The sequence below is a fragment of the Lonchura striata genome, chromosome 8 (genome assembly GCF_050655825.1).
Source record: "Lonchura striata isolate lonStrDom1 chromosome 8, ASM5065582v1, whole genome shotgun sequence".
In the NCBI taxonomy this organism is placed as follows: Eukaryota; Metazoa; Chordata; class Aves; order Passeriformes; family Estrildidae; genus Lonchura; species Lonchura striata.
The window spans coordinates 1,796,239-1,819,024 of record NC_140710.1 but is presented as its reverse complement, the minus strand read 5'-3'; the positions used below and the strand labels follow the sequence as shown (position 1 = coordinate 1,819,024).

Below are 22,786 nucleotides of genomic sequence, written 5' to 3'. Positions count from 1 at the left end.
AATATATAATCTCTTATATAATAATCTATAATATATTATATTGTGTATAACATTATATATATAATGTATAATATATTATATAATATATTATATGCATAATATTTATATTATTATCTATAATATCTATAATATCTATGATATCTACGATATCTATTTTTATTATGATTGTGATTATTATTATTATATTATGATTGTAATGATGATAATGATGATGATGATGATTATTATTAAACTATTATTGCCAGTAATTATTTTACTGACAAACGCTTTTGCATTGTTTGGTTCCGTTTGGAGCCTGACTGGATTTCCCCCTTTTCCCGCAGCTCCAGTGCTGTACTTCCCAGCGCGGAGCCTGAGCAGCGCCGGCTCCAACGTCTCCTTCCTGTGCCTGTACAAGAACCACACGCAGGCCGTGGCGGCCCGCGAGCTGGTCTGGTGGCTGGACCTGGCCCAGCAGATCCCGGCCAGGCAATATTCCCTGGTGGGCAGCCGTGTCAGCAAAGTCACCCTCTTCAACCTGAGAGCCACCCAGCCCCGGGGAGCCTTCTTCTATCATGCTCTGTACTGCTGCCACCAGAGCAGGGAGTGTCACCACACATACGCCGAGTTCTACGTCGTAGGTGAGGCTCCAGGGGCTTTTCCATTCTCCTCGTTCTCCTTCTGGGGCATTTTCATAGCAAGGATGGAAGATGTCCATTTAAAATCCATTTATTGCCCTTGGTTTTTTTATTTTTGGGCTTTTTTTGGTGGTTTTTTGTGGTTTTGTTTGTTTTTTGTGGTTTTCTTTTTGGTTTTCTGGGGTTTTTTTGTTGGTTTTTTTATTGGGTTTTTTTGTGATTTTGTTTTTTGTTTCATTTTGTATTGGAATTTGACACGTAGGGAATTCTCAGAACTTCAGGTTTGTAAGTTAAAGGTCAGAATGAAACACAAGATTTGATTTGAGGCTTCGGAAAAAGCTTCTAAACTTAAGTGTTGGAAGCAAAATTGTGGGTTTATAGTTTGAAGTAAAGACATGTTAAGTAAAGGAAAGTTTAGAGTTTTAGAGTTTAAAGTATAGAAAAAATAAAAGTAGTTTTAAAGGTAAGAATTTTAAAGCTTGGAATTAAACACAAGATTTGATTTAAGGCTTTTGAAAAAGCTTCTAAACTTAATTGTTAGAAGTGAGGATGTGGATTTGTAGTTAAAAAACATATTAAATAAAGGAAAGTTTAGAGCTTTAGTGTTTAAGGTATAGAAAAAAATAGAAGTAGTTGTAAAGGTAAATAAGAAATTTAGAGTGCAGTACTGTAAGTTTGTGTGTAATAATATGATTAGTTATGAAAGCTTACACTGTAGCATGTCTGTAAGACAAAATATTTAAAGATTGAGTCATAAACATAAATATTTTTGTTAGTAGTGTTTTATTAGTCAGTAACTCCTTAGAAAGTCTTTTAACTAAGAGACTTTTTGTGACTTTTAAAACTATGTTGTAAAGATGTGAGCTCACTTTTCTTACTTATGTAGAAGATAAAAAAATAAACCTCATCATCAAAAGCAATTCAAAAGTCCCATCTCAAATGATTTCAAAATTTCCTCACAGTTTTGTTTTGTAGCAACTATTGTGTCTTATTAATTAAGCTTTTCATGTTTTTTAATTAGACATGGATTTTAATATCTCCTGTGAGACTGATGGATACCTGACTAAAATGACTTGCAGGTGGTCTGCAAACCCAACCACCTTGCTCCTGGGGAGTCTGCAGTTAAGATATCACAGGTAGGCATGGATTTTTAATTCTCTTTTTGTGTTTGGAAAGCATTGCTCAAAATATCTTTGTGTCAAAGAATTCTGGAGAAATGTAGTTACAGAATTAGCAGATTCTTTATTCTGTGTGCAGGAAGGGAACCAGAGATACCTCAGCATGTAACAGATCTTATTTATAGGGTTTTTCAGCATTTTTCAACCTGTTTGGGAGTCAGTTCTCTCCAAGAAGATTTCTTGGATCAGTTAAAGAAATATTCCAGTTGCTCCTTCCTACAAGTTGTAAGGAAATAAGGAAAAAGCCCATTCCCAGTGGGAATGCCTGGCCCTGGGGAGCTGAATCCCTGTTCTTGGAGCCTCTCAGATCCTGACAGCTCCATCTGATCTGAATTTAACTCTGCCCTGAGTCTGAGATGGGACTTGAGACCTCCTGAGGTCTTCACTCAGTCTTTGATTTTTCTATAATTCTGTATATATTTTTTTTTTTTTTGCTATGTACACAAAGGTAAAAATAGAGGGTGAAAACAATTCATTCCAAGGTGGGAAAAAACTCTTGATTGGAGGGAATGTTGCTTTGTGAAGGCAGCAGCTTGGACTGCAGCAATTCCCAGAATCGCAGACTGGTTTGGGTTGGGGGGGACCTCAAAGTTCATCCCATTCCATCCCTGATATGTTGAGTTTGAGAGTTTCCACTCAGACAGACAGACAGCTCTTCCTGAGGCAAAAAATCCATAATTTTACTGCTCTGCTGGGCTGGAGATGCAGAAATTTTGGCAAGCAGCTCCCAACAGTTCTGAGGGCCTAATCCTTTGGAAAGCCAGCCTGTCTTCTCTGGTGGAGTTCTGAATGATCCTGGTGCCCAGGTGAATATTTCCCAGGGTTTTGTGGACTGAAGGAATAACTGGAATGCTGGAAGGTTCAAGTGGAGGCTTTTGGGGCAGGATTAATACCTGGCTGAGTGCTGAGGTAGCTTTTGTTTACTGTGCCTTCACAAACATGAATCTAACGAGTGCACTGCTGGGCAGGGAGCTGGGAATAAACCCCGTGCTGCTCATTGTGGCTTTTATTCCCTCTTCCCCACTGTTCAGATTTAGCTAAAAATGTAATTTTCTAGTAGGAGGTGATAATGTGGAGATTTGTTCATGCTCCTGCAAGATCAAACAGTGACATTACCACTGCCTGCAAATCCTTCCCAGATGCTGTTGATCCTTGTTTTTATTCTGGTTTTTGTGGTTATTTGTTAAGAGTCAGACCTGAAAGAGGAAAATGCAATAAAATTCCTGCTGCTGTTCCCTTCAGGAGCTGGAGTGCAGCGCTGCTGTGCTGATGCTCTGGGTGTGGGGTTTTGTTTTGCTTGGGTTGTTCCTACATCTTCCTCTGCCGGCAGTGCTGCCAGGAGAAACAGCTCCAGAGGGATCATCCTGTGGGAGCAGGGAATGCTCCAATCCCAACCTCCAAAGCACCAGGCACTGCTTTAATCCTGGGGACACGAGGAGGAAACTTCAACCCAGTGTAACTCTGGTGGTTCCTCTGAGTAACTCACACCCCCTCCGGCCCCTCTCCTCACAGGTCTGAGGAGAAAACTGAAAAATTCCCACTCCAAGGATTTATCCAGTTCCATTTCACCCAGAATCCAGGGCTCCTCTCTTCTGTTGCCAGCTGTGGTAACTGGACATGGGGTTTTTAATCCAGAGTTGATGTTTTTATGGGATTTCCATCTCCTGGAGACCTCACTGGGTCTCTGTGGCAGTTTCCCCCTGGTTGCCAGTTGGGATTTTGGAAGTCATTCCTGACTGGAATCAATTCTTGGCAGATTTGCCTTGCTGTGTTCATTGCCAATCCCTAAAATCCCACAACTGATGAGGATTTGGAGCTGCCTCCTCTTGTTGTACCTGCTGCTTTTGTTGTTTGTCCTGCTTTTTCCAGAGCCAAAGCTTTGAGGAGTGACACTGGAATGTTTTTTATCCCTTCAGTGCAGATCCAGGTTCAAGATCCAAATAATCCTCAAAACCCCAGGACGTTTGCAGTGCCACCATTCCTTTTAATTCCCTCCAGGTTTACACTTGCAATGTATCAACTGAATGTGGTTTGGGATTTTTTTCCTCTCTTTTAAGGAGTCAAATTTATTGCTCTGACTTTCCAAGCCCATCTCCAAACTCAGAGGTGAAAGAATGCCATTTGCAGAGGAACCATTCCTACGAATGCACATTCCAGCCCATTTTCCTGTTATCTGGATATACCCTGTGGATAGAGTTCAAAAACTTCCTGGGAACCCTGCAATCCTCCCCAGTTTGTGTCATCCCAGCAGATGTGGGTAGGTCAAGATCCATGAATCTCCCTTCCCTTGTGCACCTGGATTTTTAAATGGTGTAGGGAAAGAATTTTCCACAGGTTTTCAATAAAAACATGAGAATTTTGGTATTACCTTAAAGAAAAATTTGATTTAAATGTTATTTCCATACAGGATTTGAAATGAAATATCCACTTCTGTCTGTTATTCCCTTTACAGAAAATGCAAGTGTTATATTGCAAAATGAAGCTAATTTTAAAGGTTTTGGTTATTTAATTTTTCTGATTGATGTGTCTTCAATTATTTCATTTATACTCCATTATTATTATTATTATTAGTAGTAGTAGTAGTAGTATTTACACAGTGTATTATTTACACAGTTATAAATCCATTGAAAATCATGGGGTCTGTCCCTGCTCTTCCATGCTGCTGCAACATTTTGTGACATGCAGAGCACTAAAATTTGGATAAAAACAAGAGGCAGGAGCAGTTTTTGAGTGTTTTAAAAACTCCAAAATGTGCAAATCACCTTTTCTTATCTGCTCTGTGACAGAGAATCCACTGGGTGTTTTTTGGAGACAAATATAAGTGAGAGCAAACAAGGTGACTGGACCCCAGAGGTGCTACATGAAATAAATTCTATTTATATAATTATGAAATTAATTAGAGTTATATAGTTATGAAATAAATTCGTGTTATATAATTATGAAATAAATTGGAATTACGTAGTTATGAAATAAATTAGTGTTGTATATTTATTAAATGCATTTGTTATGTGGTGAAAATGGATGGAATTATTTATCCCAGATGCAGGGTGCTCTATATTGTAGTAAAGCAAAACAAACATGTTCCAGCACCATCCAAAATTTAAAAATTACTTTTTTAGTTGTTTTTTTCTCCTTGTTCACATCAGATTATCCAAAATAAGTTTAATTCCATTTAGCTTGATTAACAAACAAGGATTTTGGGATATTCCTGTTCTGGAGCAGCTGGATGTGGGGGGAATTTCCAATGAATACAATAAAAACACTTCCATCAATGACTGCACAATGTCTGTCCCCAGCCTTTACAGGAGCTGCTGCTTTCTGCAGGGGTGACCCCATTGAAATAATGGACTCATGGAATTGCTAAGGTTGGAAAAGCCCCTGGAGAGCATGGAATCCAACCACTCCCAGGTGCCAAGGCCACCACTGCCCTGTCCCCAGGTGCCACATCCACAGGGCTTTTAAATCCCTGCAGGAATGGGGACCCAGCACTGCCCTGAGCAGCTGTTCCCATGCCTGACCACACTTCCCATGGAGAAACTTTCCCAAATATCCAACCTAAACCTCAACATTTATTGCCAGGCTCTGTCTTTTGTTCTTGATCCCAGGGCAGGTAGCAAGTGCCAGCACAAAATAACCTGCTGTGCTTTAAATGAAAATTAAATCCCTGGAAACATTCCCATGGATTCTGTGTTTCCAGTCCTGCTTTCCCTGGAATAGCAGAGGCCCTGTGTTACCCACCACCCTCAGGACAAGGAGAAGCCATCCATGGTTTGATTTATTGGGAAGTTCAGTGCAGACTTTGCAGTCATTTGTTCATTTTTCCATTTTCCAGTGAAGCCTCTGCCCCCTTCCAACGTGGGAGCAGAGCTCACCAGGAACGCGGGGCTGCTGAACGTCAGCTGGACCCAGCCTGTCTTTGCCAGCAGGGATCTGACATTCCAGATCCGCTGGAATTCAGGGAGCAGGGAGGACATTCCATGGCAGGTACTGTCTGTTCCATCTGGCCTGGAGCAGGTCATTGCACTGCTGTAGTGTGGGGCTGGTTTTCATGGGATTTATCCCCCCTTTTATGAGGGAAATCACAAAATGAAAAAGCATTTGCAGTGTCCGCAGAGGAATATTCCTCACGATCCTGCTTCCTCACAGGATTCATTTTCAGGAATTATGACTCCAAGAGCTGCCTGAACATCCCTTTATCCTCACTGTGACTTTTTTCCCTTCTCTCCCAGCTCTATGAAGTGCCAAACCCTGCGGGCAGCTGGGCTGTGATCCCAGTGGAGCAGCTTTGTGTGCAGTACGTGGTGCAGGTGCGCTGCAGGGAGCTGGATGGATCCGGCTACTGGAGCGACTGGAGCAGAGCAGCCCAAACCCTCGTTCAGGACATCCGAGGTCTGTGCTTCCAGGGACATCCTGGGGGCTGGGACTTGCCACACCCAGCTGTGACTGGCCTTCCCAAATTGCTGTTTTGCAGCTCCCTTGCAAGGCCCGGAATTTTGGAGGATCGTTTCTGAGGATCCAGCAAGGAAGCAGAGGAATGTTACACTCCTCTGGAAGGTGGGAGCAGCTGCATTTGGGGCTTTCCCTTTAGTCCTAAAACCAGGTGGGATTGCCAGAAGGGGAGGCTAACAGGCACATGAGGCTCGTGGGAATTTGGATTTGCCTTTTTCTGTGTTCCTGACAATTGCTTGGCTCATCCTAGAGGCAAGAGGTGAATCCTGATGAGAATTCTGGGGTAGAATGTGAGATGGTTTTGCCTTCTTTGCCTTAAAATGTTAATGCAGGACATAAAAAATTTCCTCAGTGCCCATTCCTGTTTGCTCATGTGTTGCTCTGGGGTTTGAACCTGAAAAATGTGTAAAACAGGCAATTGCTCTGGGAATCTGAAAGTTTGGCTTTCCTTAAGCTTCACTTCCCTTTGCTGGGAAGAGAGGGAATGAGAGTCAGCTCTCAGAGACGGAAATGAAGCCTTTAAAAGGACTCCAGTTCTTGGCTAAAAAAAAACAGAAGCCAGGACCATTCTGGGTAATGTTTTATTATTTATATTTTATTATTGGGTCCTGTTTCCTTAAAATTGGAACTGCCTGAACAAGCTTTGCTCTGGGAATCAGGGACAGAATTCAGGAATTAATGCCCATGAATTAATTGCTGCAGCCCCTGATGCAGAATCACTCGTTGTGCAGTGTGAGCAGATACATCATAAGGCACCAGACCCCAGGGAACACCTCCTGGGAGGAATTTGTGGATCATGGCACCAGCTGGACTTTCCCATGGATGGAGCCAACCCACACCGTCACCATCTTAGCCATGAATTCAGTTGGAATTTCTGCAATTAATTCTAATTTAACTCTATCTCAGCAAATGAGCACAGGTAAGAGCAGCAGTGAGTGGGATGTGGGAAATGCCAGGAATCCAGGTGATGTTCATAGGGAAAGCTTTCTTTGGGAAAAAATTCCCTCCATTGGAATAAGGAATTTTTTATTTCAGCACCAACAGAGCTGTTGGAAAACTGAGATTTCCTTCATGAAAATCCTGTGCTTTTTAGGTTGGGAAAAAGTTGTCACTGGGCTGTCTTCATTAATTAAATACAAAGTAATTAATCAAAGGAAAACAAAATCCTGCTGGAGAAATAATCTTTCATCTCCTTTGTTTTGGGAACACCCAACGTTCCTGCTGGGGAATGTTTTGTTGTCTCTAAAATGAAATGTGGTCGTGTTTTGGGCTGCCAGGGTACAGAGTCCTCAGACTTCCTGAGCAGCAATTCCTCCTCGACTTCCTGAGCAGAAATTCCTGCATTTGACTGCACTCTGCTTAATTTATTCCCAAGAATTCAGGAGTATTTAATTTTTTTGGTTAAGAAATTGCAGGTGAGAATTGGGATATTTGATGCCTATAAGAAACTTGATCTATTTATGCTTGGGACTGGTTTAGTGTAACCCAAATTTTTGGTGGCTTGAAGAAAATCTCTCTGCTGGTGTGGGTTTATTATGCAAAAGACAATTAAAGTGATAAAGTGGTGACACTTTAGCAGTTTATAGGATGTGGATCCCAGGTGCTTTCCCTGTTTCCCCAGTGGATGCGGTGCAATCCCTGAGTGCTTACCTGGTGAACAGCACCTGTGTGGTTGTGGTTTGGAATCTCTCCCCCCAAATCCCTGGGATAAAATCCTTTGTGATTGAGTGGAGGAACCTGAACAGGGAGGAGCAGATGAAATGGCTGCGAGTTCCTCCAAATCTCAGGAAGTGTTTCATTTATGGTGAGTGTGTGCTTGAAAATATAATTAATGCTGTTAATTGGTGTGGAACAGAAAAATGCAGAATTTCTGAGCTCTGAGTCCTTTTCCCCCTTCCCTGTTTCTAATCACTTTTATTGACCAATAAACCAAATTTTGATGCTCATTAGAGGATTGCCTGTTGCATTAATAATCAGTTTAAGCTCTGGAGTGAGTTCATTTTGTGGCAACACAATAAAATTAGTTCTGGAATATTGAACACACCAGCTGATTATTCAAATGAATATCTGCATTTCCTTTGCATTTTGACTTTCCTCCTGGAAATTATCACAGTAGCTCCATTAGGTGCTCATTCCATGACAGAATAATGCTGGATTAATAGCCTGAATCTTGGGATTTTGCAGTAGGGATCTGTAAAAGATGGATCCATTATTGCCCTCTCTGGGCTGATCTGAGCTCTGATCTGTGCCCAGAGCCTCTGAGGAGGGAATTGTTGAAAAACTGGATGACAGTGGATTCCAAAGGCTGATTTCCCCTTTGCAGATCACTTTATCCTGATTGAGAAGTACCAGTTCAGCCTCTACCCTGTGTTTGCTGGAGGAGTTGGCAAAGCCAGAGCCACGGATCAGTTTGCCAAAGGTGACTGACAGGAGCTTTTCCCCTGTTTTTATGAAGTAAAAGTGACTTTTAAGTGTAAAATCTCTGACTTATCTGAAAAAAAAAAGTGGTATAAAATCACTGTAATGTACCTACAAACAGTGAACAGCTTTAATTTGAAAACCCTGTGGGCTGAGCTGAGAGAGGGATTAAACTCCTATTTGAATAATTCCTTTTTGTCTGTTTATTCCCAAGGGAAAGGTTTGTCCATGTGCAATAAAACTGTTGCTCAAGGTTATTTCCCCATCTAAGCTGTTGTCTCTACTGTTTGTTATTTCCCTGTTGCCAACTATTTACTCCCAGACAAATCACTTTGCTGCATTAATAGCTGAACTCCTTTATTTCCAGGGGGATTTGAAACTGGGAATACTGGCAGCCTCCACGTGGTTCTGCCCATTGTTTTTTCCACCTCAGTTCTGCTGCTGGGAGCGTTGCTGGTTTCACACCAAAGGTACCTTGTTCCTTGTTATCCAAAATCCAGGTGCTGCAGCTGCATTGGTGCCACTCTGCTGAACTGGTGGCACAGAATCCCAGACTGGTTTGGGTTGGGAGGGACCTTAAATCCCATCCAGGGCCACCCCAGGGACACCTCCCACCGTCCCAGGCTGCTCCAGCCTGGCCTTGGGCACTGCCAGGGATCCGGGGGCAGCCACGGCTGCTCTGGGAATTCCATCCCAGCCCCTCCCCACCTTCCCAGCCAGGAATTCCTTCCCAATATCCCATCAAAATTCACCTTCTTTCAGCTCCCAGCCATTCCCTGTGTCCTGTCCCTCCATCCTTTGTCCCCAGCCCCTCTCCAGCTCTCCTGGAGCCCCTTCAGACCCTGTGGCTTGTGACCATTCTGCACAATACCTTTATATTTTCCCAAACTGCCACCCTGCAGTGTCCCTTCTTCATGGTTTGGGTTAAATTTGGGCCATTTCTTGTCTCTCCAATGATTATTTCATGGCCATAGTGCTGTGGAGAAAGGAAATGGCAGAGATTCCTTCCCTGCACAGTGGGAACAGCACCAACTCCAGCATTTCCCTGACATTTCAGGATGAAGAAGCTGCTCTGGGAGGATGTTCCCAACCCCAAGAACTGCTCGTGGGCACAAGGAGTTAATTTCCAGCAGGTTTGTATTTCCCTGGGGCTGCTGCTCCCTCCACCCTGGGCTGTTGTTCCAGCTCTGTCTCCAGTGGAAATCCAGCCCCGTTCACCCCTCTGGCTCCATCCAGAGGTTCCCATTTCCCAGGCCTTTGGATTATGCATTGGATGTGATAAATATCTGCTTTTAATGATAAACTGTTAAATAATAAACTGAGAAATAGCAGTTTTTAATAGGAACAGATGGTGGCCCTTGCCAAAACAGCCCTGGCCTTGGCTGGGAGGGGTTTCATCTGTGTTTGCTGTGGTGTCCATGGAGAGGGGAAGGGACACAAGCATCTCCTGTAGGGATAAACCTCATCCATGAGTTAAAAAAAAAAAATGTTATTTTCATTGTTTAAAAGCTCCCTGTTCATTTTGATGTTGGAAGGTGATGGATTTGTATGGGAAAATCCCAAATTCAGGGCCCAGTTGTCACCAACAGCGAGTCTGGACTGAGTAGAGCCGAGGAGTTTTACTCTTTGTTCTAATTTCCCACTACTCTGAGTGTTTTGACATTTTCCTCATTATTTTGGCAGCTTCTCTGCTGTAAAACATGGTTTGTTAATCCACAGAAAACCTAGATTTATCTGCTTTGCCCTGAATTCATTAGGAAATACAAGGGAATTTTCCTTTGGAGCTCTTGTGCTGCTGTCAGTTCATCCTGGTGGATAATTTACATGTGCATTTATTAGGAGTAGCAAATCCTGCATTTCTCCCAAATAGAGGAGTTCAAGCATGCAGCTGGTACTCAGGTGGGAATGCTCCAAAAATCCTATGGAAAGGCTGAATTTGACCTGGATAATCCAATCCCAGCCGGGAAAGTTCCTTCAGCTGATGTATCAATGGTAAATCTGTCAAGGAAATTTTGTCATAGAGGATTTTCAACTATAAAGTCTTCAAAAACAACGTGTGAACTTGATGTGGCAAAATGCCAGGCTCCTGGGAACGACCTTTGGTGTTGGATGCTGCGATCCATAAAACCTGGAGAGTGAAATAAAGCTGTTCCATAATAAATGAGCATTAAAACCCCTCTTTTCTTCCAGCCTGAAACTCTGGAGCATCTCTTTGCCAAGCACCCCGAGCCAATGTCATGTGAGCCACTTCTCCTGGAGGCAGAGATGGTGCTGGAAGACATCAGCATCACCAAAACCTTGGGAAAAGAAGAGCCAGGGGATTTTTTAGGAATGGACTCCACGTTTCCAACCGCCCAGGGCTCGGAATGGGACTCTGCCTGCTCCAGCAGCCACTTCCAGAGCAGCAGCTCCTGCAGGAGCTGCCAGGACGGAGAAGCCCCAGCTGAGGGTGACCTCAGATACGCCACGGTCGTCAGCGGGCTGTGCCGGCGGAAACCCGGCCCCAGGAGGTGTTGGGACAGCTGCTGCTTCCTGGGGGAGCATCCCATAGTTGTGGGTGCCTTCCCCAGCAGTGCCTGGGAGGTTGGGAGTGGGGCACTGCTGCTGCTCCCTGGCTCCCAGCCCAGCAGGGCTCTGTCCCTGGTGTCCTCGGAGGGGTTCTCGGAGCCTTCGGACGAGGCTTTCCCAGGCAGCGCCGAGCGGAGCCCGTGTTACCTGGGGATGAGAGCCCTGCAAAAGGGACACGGGGATGTTCTCCTGACAGACAGCTCCAGGGCCACGTGTCAGCTCCAGAGCAGGGATCTGCTCACGGAGAGGGAGCTCCTCCAGCACATCCCAAGCAGCGTCAAGGAGTTCATCCAAAGCAGCCTCAGGCCTAAAGGCGCCGTTCCCTATGTTCCGCAGTTCCGGGTGGCTGCAGCCAAAGGGCAGGAGGCCACGGAGAAAAAGTGACAGAATCGTCACAAAATTTGACACTCCTGAAGTTTTTCCAGGTGTTGATGCATTCCCCCATTTTCCCTCTCTTGATTTACAAAGCTTGTTCTGGTTTTAGGCTTCACCTGGAGCCCCCCAACGGTGGGAGAGCTGATCCATGACCTGAAATATTTCTGAGGGAGAAAAGCTGGAATGTGCTATTTCCCTGGGGATGATTTGTGACATCGAGTCAGCCTGGATGTGGCTGGAAGGAATGGATCAAGGAGTGAAAGGCTGAGGGTTCTGCAGGAAGAGGAAGAAAATCCAAATTCCTGTGCCTCCATTAGTTGGATAAAATGATGTATTTAAAGTAAAGTATCCACGTTTTATTGTTGAACACAAGATTCCAAATGGTGCAGATTTATACTGACGTCTCTTCCCAAACTCTTTCCTAAGATTCCATGGGAGAAAAGACAGGAATTGGATCCAGGGACCTTGTATTTTTGAGTTTGGGGGATCCAACCTGTCTGTATGGCCTTGGAGAAGTCACTTTGTTTCTACAACCCTGCCAGGAAGCCTCAGGTGGGAGTAAAGCAGATCTGCATTTTCTGAGAGAAGCAGGGAAACAAACCCACACCTATTTTCAAGCCAAAGCTATTTTTTTTCATTTTATTTCATAGTTCATAAATATTTTTCTACACCTGCCTTTTCAGAGAACTATTTTAAGGAGTGAAGGAGGATGAATTTATTGTGTGTTCCAAAGAATGTATTTCTGTCAGACTTCAGAGAGACAAAACCAAAAAGGCAAAACCAACATTGAAAGCCAAAGCAGGGGTGAATTTAAACCCAGCTTAACACAAAACCCCACTGCTGGTTTTTATTAAGCTGCTGATCTGGCTCTTATGGGGCTCTTTGATGTTTAATGTGACAGAGATCTGATGTTCTGGTTTCCAAAATGTTGTGTGGGGTGAGGAATTAAAACTTGTTTTGTGTTAGGAACCAGGACTTGTCACTGTGTTTGGAGAGAAACCTGCAGGCTCCTGTGGCATTCCAGGTAAAGCTGTGAGATGGTGCTGGAGTCAGGATTCACTTGCTGCTGTTGGGAAGGGAGAGCCCAGTTCTCTGGAGAATGGAATGATCCTTTCATGGGAGTGTCCAGAAAGATTATTTGGTTGTGTTTGAAGATCATCTTTCTCCAGAAATAAAAAGCTGATGTTGATTTGAGCCTGCCCAGTCCTTTCCCAGTAATTCCATATGAACAGGGGGAGCTTAACCACGGGAATGATCAGCTGAGGGACCAGGGAAGGCTTCCCTGGGAACATGGAAAAATTCAGGAATGAGGAGATGCGCAGGAGGTTTCTGCTCAATGGACACTGGCAGATTCCCAGGTTTCACCCCTCTGGGAGCCCAGCCTGTCCTCCCACTGCCATCCCATGATCTTCCTAATGGCCAGAGCAGGTGGTGCTCCTCAGGAAAAACCAATGGATCTCCTCTGCAAAAATCCTGCAGGAAATACAGCAAATCTGAGCTGCTTCTGCAAAAAGAGATTATTTGGGGTGTGACGAGTGGAGAACCAAGGGATTGGATCCGTTCCTGGGCTGTTCCTGCCCACATCTGCAATCCCAGTGCTCCTGAGGATGCTGCAAATCCAGGTCCTGCCCCACAGCGCGGGGCAGGCCACAGCTCCATAAATAATTCCTGAAAGTGGCGTTTCCATCCCGACGGAAAGGACATTCGATCCTGCTCCTCACCTCTCCGTGCTCCCGCAGAAAGCCAAAATCTGCATATCCTGAATGCTCCATCTGCTGCCTCTGGCTCCGGTTAGGGCTCCGGCCGCTCCCTCGGGCAGCAGCTGCCTCGGGAAGGGAAAACTGGGAACTGGGGAGAACTGGGAGCTGGGTTGTTTTCCAGCATTATTTTCCCTTTCAGCTTCAGCTTAGGTTGTTTCCCCACAGCTGAGCCTTTCCCAGGCCCTGGGGGATTGCAGCCACCGGAGCAAAATCTTCTTGGCTCATTCCTGGCTGAGCTGGAGATGGGAATGTGCACTGCCTGGGGATTTTGGAAGGTAAGGAGGTTTTTGTTGGAGCCACAAGAAGCTCCCACTCGTTCCACAACCGTCCCTGCAAGGGACACGGGTGTCACCCCCGGGAGGGCTGGGAGGGGCTTTGCTCCATGTGAAAATGTGGAGCAGGGAATTGGTGCTCGCTGCCTCTCCCAGGCTCCGGTTCCTTGGCAGGAGAGCTGGGAAAGGAACCAGGAGCAGGGAGAAAATAGGGAACAGGGTCATGCCAGGATCTGTGCTGGGACAAAAATGGGTTTCAAGTGATGATCTTCACCTCCACTTCTGCTCTGAGGGGTTTTCTCCCCTCCTGGCTCAGTGCCTGGCAGATCCAAAGGGATTCACCTGCCCTGGGCATGGGGGAGGAGGAAAAACCTTTGGAATTGCATTTGGGAGCATCCCAAGAGCAGCCACAGGAGTGACCCAGCACAGTTCCTGTTTCCTTCCCAGGGAAAATGTTGCTGCTTCTCCAGAAATGTTCCAGTGCCACAAAAAAGTCCCGAGCCAATTCCCAGGGAATCTGAGCATTTTGCAGAGAAATGGGATTTTTTTGGCCGGGGCCTCACGCTCACCAGGAAAGGCTTTTTCAGTTTGAACCAAGCAATTACGGGAACCATGTGCAGCTTCTGAAGCACAAATTAAGATCCTGCAGATTCATTTTGAAGAGCAGTCAGGACTGCAGCTCTTTTATGTAAGAAAAATGAATCAAATGTGTCATTTTCCCTTTTCCATGTCACTTGCAGCTACAGTTAAGTGACTTTTTTTTTTTTTAATCTGGGATTGATGTTTGAAGCAGCAAAAACTTCCAGTGCCGGAGATTTGGAACTCCATGATCTTTAAGGTGCCTTCCAACCCAGGCCATTCCATGATTCCCTGATTTAAAAGCACAGAAGGGATCAATGCATCCTTCAAATCCTTACCCAGGCCATGATTTTGTCATGGACATTGCAGATATTGTGTTCCCTGTTGGAGAAAAGGGAATTAAAACACATGTTTCCAGCGGGAATTTCTGCAAGAGGAAGGATCCCATTCCTCCAATCTTCCCTCTGCTGGGAAAGCAACTTGTGTCGGGGTTTGAATTAAATCTATTTGGGATGTGCATCCAGGTTTTCCACGGGATTTCAGCACCTGCCCCAGCGCCCAGATCCTGCTGTTGGCAAGGACACCGCAGCGCTGGCACACAGCCCCAGCAACACCGAGAGGACCCCAAAACCCCCAAATTCCTTTCAGGAACAGCCAAACCAGGGAGCCCCAGCATCCTTGTGGCTGGTGGGCGGGTTTGGCAGGTGCCACTGTGCTCGCTAATGATCCCGACCCAAAAAACGGGAATTGTCTGTGGGGCCTCTCATTAATGAATGACTCCTCATCAGGAGCTGTCAGCAGCAGAGCAGGGCCGGGCTCTGAGATCTCTCCCCAGGAAGCTGCAGAGCAGCCCTGATGGCTCTGGAATATCGCAGAGTCCTGCTGGGAGGGGATGAAGGGAAAAGCAGGGATGGAGGAGGGGACAGCCCGGGAGGGGGGTCGGGTGCTGATGAAAAGCCGTGGGCAGTGAGCTCTGTGAGAGATAAAGGTCACGGCAGTGCCACCTCTGCAGTTCAGGCTTAATTAAAGGGTCTTTTTTATCACCTTTTTTACACACAGCCCCCTTTTCCCATCATTGTGGATGGGCCCTTTTGGGACGCAAATGAAGTTCATTTCCTATCCCTGAAAATTCATTCAAAAGCAGCCATTTATACCTTCAGCTCCAAGAGGAGAGTTAGGGCCAGGTGACAAGCACAAAACCTGCCCGCTGCTGCTTTCCCAGCAAAGAAAGCAATTTCCATATGGATCCAGCACTTGGCAAAGGAGAAGGAGCAACCTGGGCTGCTGGAAGGTGTCCCGAGCCTTGGTGGAACGAGGTGGGCTTTAATCTCCATCCAAATCCAAACCATTGTGGGATTTTAGAATTCTGTGAATTCTGTGAATGGGATTTTATAATTCCATGAATGGGTGGGATGGGAAATCTGTTAGATCCCCCAAATCCATCCAGGACACGCAGGTGGGCAGGAGACTCAGCTCAGGCTGCAAAGGAGCACTCAGAGCCTCATCTCGAGCTTCCAACGATGATTAAAGATCTGGCAGGGAAAGAATTATTTAATCTTGTGCCTGCCTAATGTCAGGAGCTCGTCAGAGACCGGCTGCTGTTTGCAGGAACAGCTTGGAATCCCTCTGCTCCAGCTGGGTGGTCAGGAAAACTCCAGCTGGATCATCAGGAGACTCCAGCTGGATCATCAGGAAAACTCCAGCTGGATCATCAGGAAAACTCCAGCTGGATCATCAGGAGAACTCCGACCACAGGGACCAGCAGGGACAGTGATGGACTCAGCCCTGCTCCCCATTTCTGCCCCCTGAACTATCCCACACACCCTGGAGACAACTTCTGGCTGGAGCTGGGATGGTTCCAGGGAGATTTCTTCCAACAGCTCCAGCTGAAGTGAAGGATGCTGAGTTCCTTTTTGTTTTCAGTTTACAGCATTTTGAAAAGATTGGTTTAGGCTGCTTCTCTTGGAGCTGGGAAGGGTCTGGAGCAGTGGATGGAGCTGGAGAAGGGTCTGGAGCCCCAGGAGAGGCTGAGGGAGCCGGGAAGGGGCTGGAGAATCCCTGAGGGAGTTGAGGGAGCTGGAGAATCCCTGAGGAGCCGGGAAGGGGCTGGAGAATCCCTGAGGGAGCTGAGGGGGCTGGAGAATCCCTGAGGGAGCTGAGGGGGCTGGAGAATCACTGAGGGAGCCGGGAAGCGGCTGGAGAATCCCTGAGGGAGCTGAATGGGCTGGAGATGGAAATGATGGAAAATTCCTTCATGGAAAGGTTCTTCAGCCCTGGCACATCTCCCAGGGCAGGGGTGGAGTCCCCATCCCTGGAGGGGTTTAAAATCCCTGTGGATGTGGCACTTGGGGACATGGGGCAGGGGTGGCCTTGGCAGTGCTGGGAAACAATTGGACTTGATGGTCTCCGAGGACTTTTCCAAGATAAATGATTCCAGCATTGTATGATTTTAGAACTGTGGGAGCCTTTTTCTCTTTTTCCCATCAGCTGGATGTGGAAAATGATGTTGAAGCAGGGGTCCTGCCCTCAGCCCTGCGAGGACTCCAGTCCAATTTCCTGTCTGGAGCTGGGACAGATTGTTCTGAACCCCTCGGAGCTCTGTGGCCTCTCTGGTTGAAACAGAGAGGTTAAAACTGCACAGGTGGAAATCCAGGAGATCTGAAGATTCTTTCCCTGCAAGTCCTGCTTTGTGTCACCTGCCCAGACCCTTTCAGTGGTGACAGCACCCAGAAACACAGGCCAGGGTTGCCAAGCTAAAACACAGAAAGGTTATTTGTTGGTTTAAAAATCTGATCTGGTTTTTTATTTTTGTTTTGGTTTTTTTTTTTGTAAGCAAAAGACAACGGAACCTTTCCTGCCAATTTGGGATCCTTTTTCCCACTCCAAAAAAAACCCCAAACCAGTCCCAGGATTAGAAGCTAAAAATCTTTATGGCCACTGCTTTGGTGTGGTTTTAGGGAGCTGAGGTGAATTATCAGAGCTCTTTACAGTGAGGAAAATCCCTTCCCTGGGCACTTCCCAGAGTGTCCCTGGGAGGGTGGGCAGGCCCTGGCACAGATTTCCTGTCCCTGGCAGTGTCCCAGGCCAGGCTGGAGCACCTTGGGGTAGTGGAAGGTGTCCCTGCCCATGGATTTGGGACTGGATTGGTCCCTCCCAACCCAAACCATTCCAGGATCCTATTCCATGAGGAATTCAAGCTGTAATGTCAGGACTTCTTGTATCTGTTCATATAAACTAGTGCTTATTTAGACAAAATTTTAGCTGTTTCCTTCATCAAATCCAAGGACCTTCCAGCCTTGGCTGTTTTGCAGGATGAATAATCTCGTCAGTGGCTATTTTTTCCCAGAATACATCAACACCCAGACACAAATCCTCCTCCAGCTGGATAAACCGGGCTGGGGACAAGCTCTGGGTTCAGGGCTGGCAGCAGAGAGGAGAATATTCCCCAGCACCTCTCAGCCCTAACCCACAGCTCCTCCTGGACCCTCTCAGGGGTTGGGATGCTCCCAAAGAACCCGGTGGGATGAGTCAGCTCTGTGGCTGCCAAGCTGGTGCTGAGGGGGAGGAAGAGGAGTGAGGAGCTTGTGCTGCTCCAGGGAAGCTGCAGCACAGGAGAGAAGTGACTGCATCTTTTTCCTTTCTCAAATCCTTGCCTGGAAAATCCACCTTTTCCTGTCCTTCCTGCTGAACCAGCACCTGGTCCTTTGGTGGCACCTTTGGGGCTGCCAGGGAAGCTGAGGCAGTGGGAACATCCAGCTTTTCCAAAGCAGGCACAACACAATCCTAAAGCACCTTCCTGCTGGTATTTTTTCTGTTCTATTCCATGTTTTTTTTTCCAGAGCATCTAGCACTTCCCAGCTCTGTCAGGGATGATGCCCATGGCTAAGGATTCAAGCCCATCCTCCCTCCTAAAGCCCAGGCTGCAGAGAAAACTGGGAATCTGAGATCTCACCCTCACATCCCAGGATGTGCTGTAATGTTCCTTGCTGTTCTTTCACGAAAATATTTGGGTTTCCAGGTTTGTTTCAGAAGGAGAAATCATCCATGGAATTGCCCTCATTGTTTTGGGACTGTGACAAATCCTTCCCACTTCCCATCTCCTGCCCCTGCCTGCTGCTTTATGGATGAGAAATTCCAGCGGTTCCATTCCAGCCCTGGCATTGCTCCAGGGCAGCGTCTGCCTTTAAAAACAGCATTTTCAAAGTAATAAAATCTTCAGTGGCTCCATAAGCTCCAGCCCTTTTCCTAGGAAAACTAGGTGGGTCCTTTTCAGGGAAGCCACCCTGCTGGAGGGGAGCTGCCTGGACTGCTGGTTGATCCAGTTCCATGCAGGCTTTGGGAATCCACAGCAGCCTCCTCAGCCACTCCTGAGGGTGAAAAACCTCATCCACGCCTCCCAAAGGGATTTTTGGAGGGGTGGGATGCACATCCTTCACTGCACAGCTGCTGCTCCATGCACTTCTCCCAAACAAATCCCTAATAAAGCTGCAGGAGGGATGGAACGTCTGCCCTGCACCTCTTCCCTCCTTGCTCAGCTTCTCGCTCCCTCTTGATATCAAACCCAACAAATCTTCTACTCTTGGTGTGAAATGGGGAGGGGAAATTCCATTGCCTGAGCCCAGCATCTGTTATATCCCATTCAATTCCCATTTATTTGATATCCATGAGCTTCTTCAGCTCCTTCAGCTGGTAGGACAGATAAGGGAGCACAGACATTCATTAATTGTGCCCAACTAATTAATTAATTCACGGATCTCTTACAGTATCTGGGGTGTTTGTTTCTTTTCCCTGGTTCCATCCTGTCCTGTTCATCTCCCAACAGTCCACAGCCTCCCTCAGTTTTCACCTGAATCCCTTTTCCTGGCACCACGATCTTTATGGAAGAGGAGGGAAGATGATAAAGACATTTGGGTTTGATGAGCTGAGGGCACAGAGGGGAAAAAAATCCTGTGGGGAGTCCCTGGCAGGCTTTGCTTGGCGTGGGCAGTGCCAAAAATCTCCTGATCCTCCCTGAAAAGAGGGATTTGGAGGGGGAAGGGGAACCAGGTTCTGAGTAAACCCAGAAATTTGTGTAAAATACCCCAAAATGGTCTCAGTGGAGGTTCTGAGGCTGCCTTGGGGGTGCTGGAGGCACAGGAACCAGGACCCCCCTTCTGTTTATATCAGCCATCCTCATTCCAGCCTCATTTCCTGCTGCTCCCTTCCTGGTTTAATGGGAAATGTTTCCTCTGACAGGACCTCACGGAATCCATTTATCCTGCTCTGTTCCAGCTCTCCTGCCACATTTATCACCCAAGGATCTGAGTTGCATTCGACACAACCACAGACATCTGCCAGCTTATTTTTTCCCCCTCTCAGTCTCTTCAGGAGAAAAAATGAAATGAGTGCAACAGTTTTCCTATTTTAGGAAGTTGGACTTTTCCCCCAGCCTCTCTCCCACAAACATTGCTTTAGTTTTTTTCTAGTAGAGAAAACAAATCCCCACAGGATCCACATCCTCAGGTTTGATCCTGAGGCAGTTTTAGTTTCCAGAAAAAAGCTGGACCATCCCTCCACTGCCCAGCTCTAGGGAAGGGGTCAGGAATATCAGGAATACTCTTCCTCTCACCATGGAGCTTTTTGGCTGGAGGATTGGGAATGTGGGAATCATGCACCACAATGGGACAGAAATGGTCACAAGTCACAGGGAAATGAGGAAAAGCATCACCTGGACTGGTGAGAGCTTTGTGTCAACAATGAATCCCCAAAACCCTCCTGAGCTACTGCCTGAAGAGATGATCCCTGTGTGTCATCTCTATGGTGCTGGCACTTAAAAAAAAAACCAAAAAAACAAAAAACATGGAATGGTTTGGGTTGGGAGGAACCTTAAACCCATTTAATTCCAAGCTCTGCCATGGGCAGGGACACCTCCCACTGTCCCAGGCTGCTCCAAGCCCTGTCCATCCTGGCCTTGGGCACTGCCAGGGATCCAGGGGCAGCCACAGCTGCTCTGGGCACCCGTGCCAGGGCTGCCCACCCTGCCAAGGAACAATTCCTGCCCAATCTCCCATCCAGCCCTGCCCTCTGGAAGCCATTCCCTGTGTCCTGGCACTGCAGAACCCTGGAACACGGGTGTTCACCCACAAATGTTCATCCCCTGCCTGGTTTTGGGATTTTGCCGGGGGAGGAACACGGAGAAAGGGATGTCCCCATTCAGGGAGCAGCCTCAGCCTCGCTGTGCATTATCCTGGGAGTTTCTGTGAGGAAGGCAGTGGGATCCCAGCTAAAAATGGGGGAGAGAGGAGGTGCCTCCCTGCCTCCTGCTCCGGCTGTCCGGTTCTGACCGCCGCACAATCCCTTCGTCCCCTTTGTGCTGCCGCACAGACGCTCCCAGAGGTGCCTTTGGGCAGCTCCCCCCGAGGACTCTCCAAGGAATGGGGAGGTTTGGCCAGGAGGAGAAGCTGGATAACCAAAAAAAAAATCTCCAGGATTTCACAGAATCACAGAAGGGCGTGGGTTGAGAAGGACCTTGCAGATGGCCTCAAACGTGATCTCCGAGCTGCTGCGTGTCTGAGAGCTCAGGCTGGGGGAAGGACAGGGGCAGTGAGTGCACAGAGAAGTGACCTTTTCCCAAGGCTGCCAGGATCTCAGCTGGATTTATGGATGTGAAGTCCTTTGGGATGGTCAGAGCTTCCCAGCAGTGCAAGATTGGTGCCAGTGAGAGGCACTTGGTAAGTGCAGCAGGGCAGGGAGTGCTGCAGCTCTCAGGATTCGCTTTGGCACGGAGCAGGAGCACTCGGGCCTTCTGGAACATCTCAGGAGTGACTTCTTGGAGCTGGCTTGGCAGGCTCGGTGGAGGCAGGTGAGAGTAACACGAGCCCACGATGCCATCGCAGCAGGAGCTCTGAGGAGAGCCTTCACTTCATCCTCCTGCTCTCAGCATTCCCTCCCGGCATCCAGGAGGATTCCTGGAGGATTCCTGGAGGATTCCTGGAGGATTTCAGGAGGATTCCAGGAGGATTCCAGGAGGATGGCAGGGGACAGAGGAGGAACCCTGGGAGCTGCCAGCTGCCCACCAGAGCAGCCCCGTCCTTCCCAGCAGGCTGAAGCACTGCTGCTCTTCCCAGCCTCTGGAATTGCATCCCTGACTCGGAATCGCTGCCCGGATCAGGGTTGCTGCTCTCTCCTGTTGCCAGGGAGCTGCAAAGCTTGGATGTGCTGCCTGGAGGCTGGGAATGACCAAGAGCAGGATTTGGATTTCCCTGGCCTTGTAGTCTGGAAGAGCAGAGTTTCATTCAGCCCTTTGGGAATTCTGTGTCCTGCCCTAGTTCGTGTTGTTCAGTGCTTACAGATGAGACAACTCCTAAATATTCCAAAGATTTGCCTGAGCCTAAAGCACAGGGTTTACACCTAGAATCCAGGGGAGGATTGCAGAAGTGACTTCTCTGTGGAGTTTCACAGAGTTTAACGAGTTTAAGAACTTTGCACACCAAACTCTGGATCCGAGTCCTTGATCTGTGTCCAGGGCAGCAGAGAGGGACAAAAATTCACCTTGGCTCTCCTCACTGCAGGAGAATTTAAATTTACTTTTAAATTTTGTAAAAGGTATTGGCATGTTGACATTCGATTGATAATTAATTTTATATTTTAACAGAAACTCCTGTATGTTAGAGAAATCTCTCTATTAATTATTAACTCTTTTACTGAGCTGGACAGACAATCCTTTCTCCTCTGTGGGCACAGAACTTTCATTCAATATTGTTCTTTTATTGCATAAAGAGTGGTTTATCAAAATCTGCTGTGGTCTGGCCTGTGGGCCTGTGGGATATTGGGCCATGGGATGGGACTTGAGTAAGAATCTCAACACAGCAGCCTTCTGTTCACTTTTCAGAGGCTACAGTCATGCATCCCTGGAAAAAATCAAGGGGCTGTGTGTCATCCGCAAATAACCAGTTTAACTCTTCATTTAAAAGGTTTTATAATGAATAGATTTTGTTTTTCCCTGCTGGACTCTGAGGTTTTGGGGAATTGGGGTGGGTTCTGTAAGCCTTTTAAATGCTGCTCCTCGGCCCTGAAGACCAGAAAATTCCTCTTTTACCACGTGAGCCAAGTCCTGATGTTATTACTCCAGAAACTTGGCCTTTGATGAGGACATCAAACACCCTAAGATCTCATGTTTGCGATGAAACAGAAGTGACAAACCAGATAAAGAGAATCACCCTTTATCTGCTGGGTGTTTGGGGCGGTGTGACCGGGCAGCAGCTCCCACAGGTGTGAGATGTGACATTCAGTGTTCGAGGTGAGCAGCTCTCGTTTGCCAGGAGGGGAGAATTCCTCCCCAAAATCCCAGCCCGGCTGTGCCCGGGGCTTGTGCCCGCTGCTTCCCCCGGTGAGCGCTCCTCTGCTCCAGGCACCATTCCCCGGGGAGAGTTCTCGAACACCACCAGCTGCTTCCTCTGCCCTGCTCTGCCCCTATGGATCTAAGCTATCAATGGACTTGTGTTTGATTATTTGTGTTTGATTCCTTCCTGGAATTGGTTTGGCTTGGGAGGCACCTCAGCGCTGCCCTCATCGCACCCCGCCACGGGCGA

At 47.1% G+C, this 22,786-nt stretch overlaps 1 protein-coding gene across 9 annotated transcripts in view; it reads left to right on the top strand.

Moving 5' to 3' along the window:
• LEPR (leptin receptor) overlaps positions 1-21,989 on the top strand; it is a 39,445-nt gene extending 17,456 nt beyond the window's left edge. For 3 of the 9 annotated variants that reach the window (XM_085586101.1, XM_085586100.1, XM_021535578.4), the window contains 12 exons: positions 324-620; positions 1,639-1,753; positions 3,853-4,052; positions 5,628-5,779; positions 6,025-6,184; positions 6,267-6,349; positions 6,947-7,163; positions 7,866-8,048; positions 8,568-8,663; positions 9,030-9,132; positions 9,720-9,795; positions 10,853-12,799. In XM_085586101.1, the coding sequence (XP_085442227.1) occupies positions 324-620; positions 1,639-1,753; positions 3,853-4,052; positions 5,628-5,779; positions 6,025-6,184; positions 6,267-6,349; positions 6,947-7,163; positions 7,866-8,048; positions 8,568-8,663; positions 9,030-9,132; positions 9,720-9,795; positions 10,853-11,614 (2,444 nt within the window). In that variant the 3' untranslated portion in view covers positions 11,615-12,799. Of the gene's footprint in view, positions 1-323; positions 621-1,638; positions 1,754-3,852; positions 4,053-5,627; positions 5,780-6,024; positions 6,185-6,266; positions 6,350-6,946; positions 7,164-7,865; positions 8,049-8,567; positions 8,664-9,029; positions 9,133-9,719; positions 9,994-10,852; positions 12,800-13,530 lie in introns of those variants that run through there. The other 6 variants (XR_014956993.1, XM_085586104.1, XM_085586103.1 and 3 more) reach the window with 6 other exon arrangements.
• The last annotated feature ends 797 nt before the right edge of the window (positions 21,990-22,786 follow it).